Consider the following 13,191-nt stretch of genomic DNA (forward strand, 5'->3'; position numbering starts at 1 on the left):
CTTACATTTTTTTGCCGCAATTTTGTGAGGACAAACATTCAGAAAGCCCATAAAAAGCATTCAGGCAGCTCACTTTGTAAAAGGAAAAACTAATAAATACACCTGAAAACAATTCTTACCGTTAGCAGAATTGAGCTTCCTTTTTCTTTTACAGTGCATTGTGTTGTGCATCATGAGTTGAGCATTGAGTGTTTAATTGAGAAAAATGTGAAAATGCTAATGCTTGTCTGAGATAAGTCTAAAGGGTGCAGTGAGGGGTTTTACAGCCTTAAAAGATCTAGAATAATTGTAGAAGATAAAGCTGGCTACTTCACAAAATTTGCCTTTTGCGGGTTATTTGTAAAAGATTCCTCCTGAGACAAACAAAGGACCACTGTTCTCTTAACATTTCTCTGTGCAGATTTTTTTTCTCTCCAGCTTAGCTGAATGCTAAACTACACTCCTGGACACGACTACTAATCTGCTCCAGTTCCATTTTTTGGTTCTTTTTTAAAACACAGAAAAGGTTTCATATACAACACGCTTTAAAGACCTGCGGATGCCCAACATGGGCAATAAACAAAGGAAAACAACAAACAACAACAGAAAGAAAAAAACAACCAAAGCAAAGAACCAGAAACCCAGTGAGACAAGAACCACAACCAGTGATAACCCTCCCATACATCAAAGGCATAACAGAAAAGAAAAGAGCAACAATGAAAAAACACAACATAAACACACCAACAAAACCATACACAACAGTTAGAAACAGACTAGTGCACCCAAAAGACAAAATACCAGCTGGACTTAAATGTGGAGTCATTTACGAAATCCCATGCAAACTCTGCAATAAAACATACATAGGAGGAACCCGGACGCCAACTCAACACACGAACAATAGAACATAGAAAGGAGTGCGAGAAAGAAACAAGTCGAAGACACACAAGAGCAGCAAAAGAAGAACCCTAACCCTAACCCTAACAGATCACTGCACAAGAGAAAACCATGTAATGGACTGGGACAACACAAGGATCATATACAACAACAGAAATACAAAAGATGGATAAAAGAAGCTATAGAGCAGGGGTCGGCAACCTGTTCCCATGAAAGAGCCATTATTACCCTTTTCCCACAGTAAAGAAAACACTGGGAGCCACAGCAGCTGCAGCGTTGTGGGCGGGGCCTACCCTCAGACAGCAGAGTGCTGCTCACAACAGTTGACAGTGGCCAGTACCGGTCACTCGTGTACGTCAACGTTATCTTTCATAAGACGATAATCAATAAAATGATTTATATAAAGTGGATCCAGAAGTTGTAGCCCGTCTCTGCCGGCAATATTTTGATATTTTTCACCCTGTTGGTGGTTTTACTGAGCAGGTGCCACTTTTGTCATACGTGTCTTTTTAAAACATGTTTAGACTGTTCAGAATACAAATCCAGGCTCTGTTCTCGTGTTAGCAGTTTGAATTTGATGCGTGCCGCTAGCGGTAACCAGTGGAGCTCAGTGAACAGAGGGGTGACGTGTGCTCTTTTTGGCTGATTGAAGACCAGACGTGCCGCTGTGTTCTGGACCATTTGAAGAGGTCTCACAGTACAGGCTGGAAGACCAGTTAGAAGGGCGTTGCAGTAATGGAGGCGGGAGATGACAGTAGATTGCACCAGGAGCTGGGTGGCATGTTGTGTTAGGTATGGTCTGATCTTTCGTATGTTATACAGCGCAAAGCGGCATGAACGAGCAACAGAGGCAACATGATCTTTAAAGGTCAGGTGTTCATCAATCACAACACCCAGATTTCAAACTGCCTTTGAAGGAGCCAGAGATAGGAAGTCATTTTGGATTGAGATATTGTGCTGTATGGATGGTTTTGCTGGGATGACAAGTAGTTCACTTTTAGAGAGGTTGAGTTGGAGATGGTGGGATTTCATCCATTTTGATATGTCAGAGAGACAGTTTGATATTCGTGCTGAGACAGTGTGGTCGTCCGGTGGAAATGACAGATAGAGCTGGGTGTCGTCTGCATAGCAGTGGTAGGAGAAGCCATGTGATCGAATGATCTCACCCAGTGAGGTGGTGTATATGGCAAAGAGAAGATGTCCTAGTACAGAGCTCTGGGGGACTCTTGTGGCAAGATGGTGCACGGTAGAAGACTGTCCAAGCCAAGATACGCTGAATGATTGTCCTGTGAGGTACGATTCAAACCAGGCGTGTGCTTTCTCTGAGATGCCCATGCTAGAGAGTGTGGACAAAAGGAAGCCATGGTTGACAGTGTCACATGCAGCCGACAAGTCGAGCAGGATAAGCACTGAGGATTTGCCTGTCGCTCTAGCTTCTTTTAAGGATTTGGTCACTGCTAACAGCAGTTTCAGTGGAGTGGCCCTTTTTGAACCCAGATTGGTAAGGGTCAAGCAGACAGTTTTGTGAGAGGTATTCTGTGATCTGCTTGAAAGCCAACCTTTCAATGATTGTGGACAAAAAAGGGAGGAGAGAGATAGGTCGGTAGTTCTCTACATGATTTGGAGGAAGAGATGTTTTTTTTTTTTAGCAGCGGTTTAACCTGAGCATGCTTGAGAGAGGTGGGAGTGAAGCGTTGATCACATGTGTGACTGCTGCGGCTGCTGTGGGAGCAATAGCTTGGAGCATCTTAGTCGGAATGGGGTCCAGTGGGCATGTAGTAGGGCGGCTGCACGTGAGAAGCTTGGACACACAGTTCACAGTGAGAGGGGAACAAGAGGAAAATGAAGCAGTTGGGCTTGAGATGGTTGGACTAGAAGGGGTTTGTGGTAGCGAATGTTCAGGAGTGGCCAGTTGAGTAAACTGTTTGCTTATATCTGCCACTTTGTCAGTGAAGAATGAGGCAAAGGTGTCAGCTGATAGACTGTTGGTAGGAGGTGGAGATGGAGGGGTGAGCAGAGTTTTGAATGTTGAAAATAGTTTCTGAGAGTCAGTAGAACTGAGAATGTTGTCAGTGTAGAAAGCTTTCTTTGCATCAGTGATGCTGGCAGAGAATGAGGACAGTAATTCCTGAAATTTCAATTGATCACCAGGATCTTTTGTTTTTCGCCATTTCCGTTCCGCAGCTCTAAGATTGGTGCGTAGAGACCGGAGGGTATCATTTAGCCAAGGGTACGACTGAGAGGATCTAGCAGGTCTAGTGGCTAAAGGGCACAAGTTGTTAAGACAAGAGCCGAGTGTGGAGCAGAGTGACTCGGTGGCATCATTCACTTCATAAGCAGAGAATGTGCTGGGAGATGGAAGAGTGGAGGCAACAAGAGAGGAGAAGTGGTTGGGTGCCAGATTGCAGAGGTTGCGGCGGAATGAGACCATTGGCGAGGAAGCAGTGGACCTACCTTGTAGAGTCATGCTGAAATGGATGAAGTAATGATCGGAAAGGTGCAGCGGTGTGACAGAGATTGTGTCTATGACACAGTTTCTGGTGAAAATGAGGTCAAGTGCTTTTCCAGCTTTGTGAGTTGGAAGACTTTGTGCTAGTTTTAGATCGAATGATGACATTAGTGACAGGAAGCCTGATGAGCTGGGATTGTCCAGGTGAATATTCATGTCTCCAAGGACCATTGTGGGACAGTCGTGCTCAGGAATGGAGGAGAGCAGGGTGTCGAGTTCATCAAGAAAGTCTACGAGTTGACCTGGTTGGCGATATATGACAACCAAAAATAATGTTTTTGGTACAGTTACCTGGATGGCATGTTATTCAAAGGAGTTGTATTGGTAGCATCTGACTGTAAATCCATTTGTTGGAAATTAACATGCCCGTTCCACCACCTCGGCCAGATGCACGTGAAGTGTGGGAGAAAGTGTGCTTAATTGAGAGAGCAGATGGGGTAGCATTGTCACATGGTTTGATCCAGGTCTCAGTGAGAGCCAGTGCATTGAGTGACAGGTGGTTTGCATATGCAATAATGAAGTCTGCTTTGTTTACAGCTGATTGGCAGTTCCACAGTCCCATTGACAGGTGGATGTCTTCGGGGGGAGTTGGTTTTAGCGAGTTGAGGTTTTGAAGGTTGTGAAAGCGGTTTGCTGTGTGTGACCTTCCTCTGAAGCCAGTCATCACAGTTATAGGATAATGGCACATTTTGCTAGGTGTCGATGGAGCAGCGTCTGGGTCAAGTCTGTTTGCTCTGTGTACCTGCTCTGTGGACACGCACAGGTAGACACGCATGACTTTACCCAGGAGTGTCTTCACACCGGAGGGGGTGAGACACAAGGGCTGACGCTTCAGTTATGCCACCAAACTTATGCTGTGCTACTAGTTGGAAACAGGTGTTCATGCAGCAGCTGATTGCAATGGTTGAGACCTAGATCACCTGATGAGTGTTTTCAGGGAGGGGAGAAACAGCTCGTTCACAGCCCCTGTTTGCACTTATTGTTTTCACTTGGTCCAAACCGGAGTTACTAGACAACAGGATTACTCACAGATGAGTTTCCTTCTCTTTCCCAATGGAAGATAGTGCAAAGCAAAAGTTTAAGAAGACAAAAACAAGCACTAACAGACACTCAAGGCCCTTCGGTGCAGATTCAAGTCTGACTCCCTCGTTCTGCTGGGGGACTTTAACGCCCACGTGGGCAACGACAGTGAGACCTGGAGAGGTGTGGTTGGGAGGAACGGCCCCCTGATCTGAATTCGAGTGGTGTTTTGTTATTGGACTTCTGTGCCAGTCATGGATTGTCCATAATGAACACCATGTTCAGACATAAAGGTGTCCATATGAGCTCTTGGCACCAGGATACCTTAGGCCGCAGCTCGACGATCGACTTTGTTTCATCTGACCTGCGGCCGCATGTCTTGGACACTCGGGTGAAGAGAGGGGCGGAGCTGTCAACTGACCACTACCTGGTGGTGAGTTGGCTCAGATGGTGGGGGAGGATGCCGGTCAGACCAGGCAGGCCCAAAAGTATCGCGAGGGTCTGCTGGGAACATCTGGCAGAGTCTCCTGTACGAAGGAGCTTCAATTCCCACCTCCGACAGAACTTCCAAAATGTTCCGGGGGAGGCGGGAGACATTAAGTCTGAATGGACCCTGTTCCGTGCCTCCATTGTTGAGGCGGCCGACCGGAGCTGTGGTAGCAGGATCGTCAGTGCCTGTCGTGGTGACAACCCCCAAAGTGGACATTGGCGGTTAGGGATGCTGTCAAGCTGAAGAAAGAGTCCTATCAGGTCTATTTGGCCTTTGGGACTCAAGAGGCAGCTGACGGGTACCGGCAGTCCAAGCGGAACGCGGCTCGGGTGGTCGCCAAGGCAAAAACCCGGGCATGGGAGGAGTTTGGTGAGACCATGGAGCAAGACTTCTTTTACAAGCCAATTTACCGGGCTAGCTCCACTCTTCTAGATTTTACTAATATCTCAGGGTTTGGCTTGTAATCGGTGTAGTGGGCGTAACATGCCAGTTTACCAACAAACACTCTTACTCTATATAGAGTTGATTAGCAATCACCAAAATACCCAGGGCTTCTAATTCTGGCCAAGTTACCATTATGTAGAAATAAGGAGGCTCAAACACACCTACACACACCCCCAGTCCATGAAGCTTATGTACACTTCAGGTGAAGACCCTTGCCAGCTGTTCCTTTTATGCTGAGGAGACACCTGACTTTACCTGTAGCCTACCATGGAGGAAACACTTATATCAATAACACCTAGGGATGGCATTTACAGCCAGCATCTCTCCTTTGCTTGGTTACCGACAGGAGAAGACCCCACTCGTAAATCCTTTTTTCGTTCCTTGAATCCGAGGAACTAAGTTTTATTTCACACAGATGAAAAAAGAATAATAATCCAAATGAAACCCTGACAAAACGGGTTAAAAAGTGAAACAACTCTTTGCCAATAAACCGAGTTATAGCAAAGTTGAGCTGAATAAGCTCTCCAAAAATGACACTAGGTCAGATTATCACAGACAAAAAGCTCAAAGCAAAAGCTTCCTTCTTTTCATCTCTCTACCTCACACACTCTTCCCATCAAAGGCCAACCTCCAGACCCAATAGCTCCTTTTTATTTACTCTGTCCCACCTCCCTCACAGTCATTTCTTTGTTCGCTGCTTCAGACTTCAAACTTCCTGGTCACGTGTTCCTCTTCTTCTTGTTACTTCTCCAACGGCCCCGAAGAGACCATTAATCTTGGATGTCATGATGTCACCTTTTCTTCTCCCAGTCTTCATCCGTTCATTTGTTTCTTCTTCTCAGCGCCTCCTGCAGGCTTCCTTTCTTTTCCTTTGGGATTACATCACCTCCTCTCGTATCCACTGGTCAGTAGGGGGGGGGGGACGTGGCATGATTACCCCTTCCTTTTCTTCTGCCCAGGATCAAATGGTCATCTCCAGCATTAGCTGGACAAGATGTCTTATTTATATGGTTATAGCATCTTGACCAACTCCACAGAGGATAAAAGATAACATACATGCTTACTCCCAACATCTGTTCAGGTCAAAACAGGTTATATCCACAACATGAATCGTTTGACCATATCAGCAGAATGAAGGCACATCACTAATTTATGACATCACAGTTCAGGGGGCTAGAAGTCTGCCTGCAGACAGACAGACAGACACAGACAGACACAGACAGACAGACAGACAGACAGACGCATAATAAGAGAAGGTAACAGGCCTATAGCTTGGTTACACACACGGATACACCTTGTAGAGCCTAGAATTGATTTCACATAATGAGACATAATCCAGACTTAATTCCATACATTAACAAGTCTGATTATACTCCATACAACAACCTCTGTATGGCTTCGAGGAGATTCTGGTCCACCATCCGGCGCCTCGGGGGGGGGGAGCAGTGCGCTACCAACGCTATCTATAGTGGGGACGGTGTGCTGCTGACCTCTACTCAGGATGTTGTGGATCGGTGGAACACTGGACCAGCTCTATACCCTTAGGGGGATCCTGGAGGGGTGAGTGGGAATTTGCCCAACCAGTCTACGTGTGTTTTGTGGATTTGGAGAAGGTGTTTGACCGCGTCCCTCGGGGGACCCTGTGGGGGGTACTCCGGGAGTATGGGGTACTAGGCCCTCTGATACGGGCTGTTAGGTCCCTGTATGACCGGTGTCAGAGCTTGATCCGCATTGCCGGCAGTAAGTCGGGCTCGTTCCCAGTGAGAGTTGGACTCCGCCAAGGCTGCCCTTTGTCACCGATTCTGTTCATAACCTTTATGGACAGGATTTCTAGGCACAGCCAAGGTGTGGAGGGCATCCGTTTTGGTGGCCTGAGGATCAGGTCTCTGCTTTTTGCAGATGATGTGGTCCTGTTGGCTTCATCAGAACATGATCTTCAGCTTTCGCTGGAGCGGTTCACAGCCGAGTGTGAAGCAGCTGGGATGAGAATCAGCTTCTCTAAATCTGAGACCATGGTCTTGATTCAGAAAAGGATAGAATGCCTTCTCCGGGTCAGGGATGAGGTCCTGCCCCAAGTGGAGGAGTTTAAGTATCTCGGGGTCTTGTTCATGAGTGAGGGAAAACTGGAGCGTGAGATCGATAGGTGGATTGGTGCTGCATCTGCAGTGATGCGGGCATGTACCGGTCTGTCGTGGTGAAGAGAGAGCTGAGTCAGAAGGCAAAGCTCTTGATTTACCGGTGGATCTACGTTCCTACCCTCACCTATGGTCATGAGCTTTGAGTGGAGATCGAAAGATCGAGATCGCGGATACAAGCGGCCGAAATGAGTTTTCTCTGAAGAGTGGCTGGGCTCTCCCTTAGAGATAGGGTGAGAAGCTCGGTAATTCGGCAGGGGTTCAGAGTAGACCTGCTGCTCCTCCACATCGAGAGGAGCCAGTTGATGTGGCTCGGGCATCTGGTCAGGATGCCTCCTGGATGCCTCCCTGGTGAGGTTTTCCGGGCAGGTCCAACCAGGAGAAGACCTAAAGGTAGACCCAGGACACGGTGGAGGGACTATGTCTCTCACCTGGCCAGGGAACGCCTTGGGATTCCCCCGGAGGAGCTGGCCCAAGTGGCTGGGGAGAGGGAAGTCTGGGCCTCTCGCCTTAGGCTGCTGCCCCCGTGACCCGACTCCGGATAAGCGGATGAAAATGGATGGATGGATGGATGGTGGTGTTTACTGTGAGACTGATTACACTGAGAAGATACAGATATTAAATCCAATGGTCCAGTTCTGCAAACCTGGTGGTGCCCTGATTAATTAATATAAGATTATAAACAACTAAACAAGCTAAATCTACACCACATTTGAAATATAGATATAAATCTATATTTATTGCTACACAAGTACAAGGTATTAAATACCACACAATGTGTAAAATCCTTCCCATGTACTAAATTAGCTCAGATCTGTGTGTTAGTATGGTTGGTAAATGGAGGGCCTAGTCTTTGTTCTGATTCTAGCGCAGATCCACTAAGACTGAAAGCATCAAAGCCTAATCACACATTTTTTGATGGAGAAATTTGATTTTTCAGGAAAACTATTTATTAGTCTCACATCATCTCTACACATCACAACAAATGTTGAAAATCAGCTGGGTATTATGTCATCATAACCTTATTAATAATAACCATCATCTTGATTATTATTATTATTATTATAGACCCAGCTGTGAAAAAACTGCAAGCAGACAAACATCTCATCTCTCTGAGAGAGGTTTAACATTTTCCCATCAACCCCAGCAGCGTACCTGCTTTGTCCACCTCCATTGGCTCTGGATCAGGCTGCACCACGGGACGTCCATCCACATGGGTGAAGACAAAAGGCTTCTCAGAGGCCAACATCAGCCCCTTCCCCTGAGGCTCCACTGCAGCGTAGTGAGGCACAGACTTCCCCCTGAGGACCCTCCTCTTCCTAACCTCATACCTCTTCTCCTGACCTGCATGAGGACAAAAACGTGTCAGATGATAGACACTTGTTTTCTAGGAACCTTGGCAAAAAAACAGGATGAGTATCAGCAGCTACACATTTTATTTGGGAGGTTAAGCCTGATTTATACTCGTCAGTCACCTCTGCAAAGGAGAGACGCACACGTACTGGCAGACGTTTTGCTCTCGGACTTCTCCGTCACCTGAGGAGTGTTGCAAAGCAATTCCCTGCCAGGACAACAGAGTGCGTACCATCTTTCTGTGGTATCCTGCCACCATTACTCTCATGTATCTGATCCACGATAGTGTATTTACTGGTGTGTTGATATATTTCAGAGACCATGTTTCTCGTCATTTCTGCCCATGAATAAAAGTTAGCTCTGTGTTTTGTACTCCTTCAGTCATGGGTGAATAAACATTCATAGTTTTGGACTTTTTCCATGACACGTTCTTCAACCTTTTCCAGTTGTGCTGCTAAATATCTTTTTACTTTTTGACGGGGCAATGACAGAACTGTTGACAAATTTAAAGGAAGTGGCATCCTGACCAATCACAAGCTTGTGGTCTCCGTCAGCCTCTGTAAACCTGTCAGAGAGCCCATGTGCAGATGCATAAAGGCGTTGTGTGTCTCTGCACCGACGCAGACGGAAAAGTATAAATCAGGCTTTAGGGTTAAGGGGACACTGCCTCCAAATATCTGCTGTGTTTTTTAATGGGAATATTTAATGATAACATTGAAAGGGATCCTGCTTCCTGTCTTTTTGCTTATTGTGTTCAAGCCGTGATCCAGCGATACTCAATCCTGGTCCTGGAGAGCTGGTTTCCAGCACGTATTTGTTGTTTCTCAACTACAGCACACCTAATACAGTGGTTGAATCTAGAGGCCGACCGACATGGGTTTTTAACCCTGCCACTGTCTTCATGGGTGACCCCGTGAGGAAAGTTGACCATTGAGCTGGATTGATGGTTTATCCTTTGAGGTCCATGTGGCAGGCGTGAGCACCACCTCACCCCTGCCACATGGACCTCAAAGGATAAACCATCAATCCAGCTCAATGGTCAACTTTCCTCACGGGGTCACCCATGAAGACAGTGGGAGGGTAAAAAATAACTTTGGCTGTTACAGAAAAAACTTAACATATCGGCCGGCTGATCGTTGCATCACCTACGCAGCAGCACACCAAGTTCTGCAGAAGCCTGTTAATTACCTGCTGAATGAAATCAGGTGTGATGAAGTAGAGTTACAACTAAAACATGCTAGATGCCAGCTCTCCAGGCACAACTGCTGTAAACCAATCATAAAAATGCTGTTGGATAGTACACACCAGATGGTAGGTCCCAACACAGTTTCCCTGGGAACATCCTAAATCAGATGTGCCAAACTCTGGTCCTTGCAATCCCGTATTCAACGTTTTAGTTTCACTTTTTCAACTCACCTGATATTACTCAGTGGTGATTAACATTCTTTTGCAGAGGCTGATGAGTTGCTGAACAGGCGATTCAGCCACTGAATCAGCAGGGAAACAACTAAAACATGGTGGATAGGGGATCTCATGGACCAGGGCTGGGTACAACTGATCTAAATATGTACCATAATGTCATTTTCATCAAGTACCGCAGCTATTTGCTAATGTGATTCTCACACATATGGCAATAAAGCCTTCTGGTTCGGATTATTATTAATGGTAATAATAATAATAAGACATATTATATGCTTCAGGACGCTGGGGTCATTGGCGATTCTGATTCTGATCATTTTACTAGTACAAGAGTTAGGTACAGTACTGGTTACTATCAAATATATGTTCATTACTACTACAACACTGTTCCTACATCATTTTAAAATAGAAGCTATTTAGAGTAAATCTTAGAGTTGATCAGAGTAAAGATCATTCTGCCAGCCAGTCAGATCCTGATAGGCCCACCAGAACTATGAACAGACAGACCAGAACCCTGTTTTGTCCACACAAACTTTGTGATTTATATAGAAAAACGTGACGTAAAAATGTGACAACTTTAAGCAAACCGGACCTGGAGGACACCCATTCTCCAGACCTCCAGACGGGAACTCTGGCAGAGCAGCCGGTGAGATGGTGAATTTAACACGCGCGCACACACAACTTTACCAAAGCTATCTTTTAATTGTCTTTTTAAGTGTATTTGTAATATGTTTCCAGTTCCTATAACCCACCACAAGGTGTGCACCAGCACCAAAGAGCAGACAAGAAAAAGATAAGTACTGAACTACTCTGGGGGGTCTGGGGGCATGCCTTCCTGTAAGAAAGTTTTGGAAATTTTAAATTTAAAAGCAGCAGTCTTACCCAATTTGACAAAAGGTTTAGAGTTACAGGCTGGTAAAAATGTATAATTGTATCTACACGTATTCATGGCATTATAATGGTATATTTGAGTTAACAATGTTATCCTGTCCTTTCTTTATTACACTTGGAACACCGACTACAGTAAAACCCACTGATGCATCCATGCTGCTCAGCACCAGAGCTGAGCTGATGTCACTAGTCACCAAAAGGCTGCTGGATGTGTCAGCGTACAGCATTTGCAAAAATACATGACTTTTAATTTAAGGAACAAAGTATAACCCAGCTGCTGTTGTTTATTTGTTGTTGCTGTTATATAGCAACTATCTGCAGGGCTTTAGGCCCAGGGCAGACTTTTATACCCGCTTTAGATCCAGACCTGCTAATAAAATCATGTATTCTTTACACCAGCCAGGAAACTCAGTAATGTGCACAGACATCCAAACCGTAGAAATTAAATATAATCAATAATAAAATCAATCTTTTTTTCATTAAAGATACTTTTAATATTTGATATAGCCTAGCTTTAGCAGACATCTGCTTATTTCTATCAGAGCTGAGCTGTGGGAGAAAATATTCTGGTTTATTTCATCTTATTTTCCATCAGCTGTGCTGTGGGTTTAGTGCATTTATTAACTTACTATCATTATAAATGTATATATATATAACAGCTCACTACAATCATCTGGGCATAGAAAGGGTTTCTAGCAGAACAGAAGCCTGTTGGCAGCAGCTCACCTGGTACTTCTACACTGACAGGAGAAATCCTCTCGTCATCAGCAGGTGATCAACAGAGACGTGACTGAACACCGACCTGAAAACCACCCAAACAGCTGACTACTACGGCGGCCTGTTATGCCCAAGGTCCTGGTACACCCTAACAGTTCTTTTTTCTATTATTATTTATTGCTTCTAATTTTAACCCTGTTTTAAATTATGTTTGGAAGAACTTTTGGGTATTTTAAATGTTTTGTTCTTGTTCTTCACCGTGTTATTTTTAACTTAACAGGCCCCTGATCCTTTTCTTTCTTTGACTACATTCCACAAAGTTTTCATGAATAAACACAACTCAGTAGATCTGTGGCTCGAAACCACCCACGCCTCCAACAGCGCTGTGTGTGTTGGTGGGAGGGTTTAGAAGTAGAGGTGTGAATCTTCACTTGTCTCCCGATTCCATTCGATTACGGTTATTGGGTCAGCGATTCAATTCGATTCGATATCCCGATGCATCACGATTACTTCATATTAATTTGTTTTCATCGATAAATAGAACATGTCAGATAATTGCTTTTTTTTTTAAATCAAAAACGTGACACAAGCTGCCATCCCTCAAAAGCTCTCCATCCACAACAGGTTAGGACAAAACATGTAAACATTTAAGAAGATTTAACAAAGTAAAACATCTGTTTCCTGGTTCAACACCACGCCTCAGGCTGAGAAAAACACGCTTTGCAAAAACTCACAAAATGTAAAAAAGTACTGAAAACCTACAGGACTCATCATGTAATAATAAAATACATAATGGGTTCATATATGAGTGTTTAATGTCTCTGAGCAGCTCTAGAGTCAGATATTTATGCCGCAGGTGAAGGGTGTCAGAAATAACACCAAATGAAATGTTTGACTTAGTTTATTTTATTTGAACCCAGTGGTTCGTTTCTGAAATGTTGGAGAATGAATCAAGTTCTGTTTGATGCAGAAAATAATAAAACATAAAACAAATTCTACACTCCAATAATATTTAAGATGTGTGTTTTATTCTTCCTGATAACAACACCAGCAGAAGGCTGTGGGCTGGATTAGGATTAAATTACCCAGCTGATGGATCTCCTTCACTAACCAGCTAACTACAAACCTTTCCACTGACCTGTCCTGTGGGACCCTCACCATGTGACCCTCATGTCCATGTGACCCTCATGTCCATGCTGTCTCTGGAGGAGCAGATAGGAGACAAGACCTCCTGTAACCTAAAATGAACCAAAGCTTCCTCCCAGTTTATCTTTAAGCTGAATTTAACATCAGTTTATCATCATGAAACAAAAGAATAAAGTGGAACAAGAACTTCTATC

General features: G+C 44.7%; 1 protein-coding gene across 1 annotated transcript in view; it reads right to left on the reverse strand.

Moving 5' to 3' along the window:
* nudcd1 (NudC domain containing 1) overlaps positions 1 to 13,191 on the reverse strand; it is a 79,048-nt gene that overhangs the window by 36,051 nt on the left and 29,806 nt on the right. Inside the window, exon 5 of the mRNA XM_054736429.2 lies at positions 8,627 to 8,815. Within this exon, the coding sequence (XP_054592404.1) occupies positions 8,627 to 8,815 (189 nt within the window). The remainder of the gene's footprint in view (positions 1 to 8,626; positions 8,816 to 13,191) is intronic.

This window comes from Nothobranchius furzeri, chromosome 19, assembly GCF_043380555.1.
Source record: "Nothobranchius furzeri strain GRZ-AD chromosome 19, NfurGRZ-RIMD1, whole genome shotgun sequence".
NCBI lineage: Eukaryota > Metazoa > Chordata > Actinopteri > Cyprinodontiformes > Nothobranchiidae > Nothobranchius > Nothobranchius furzeri.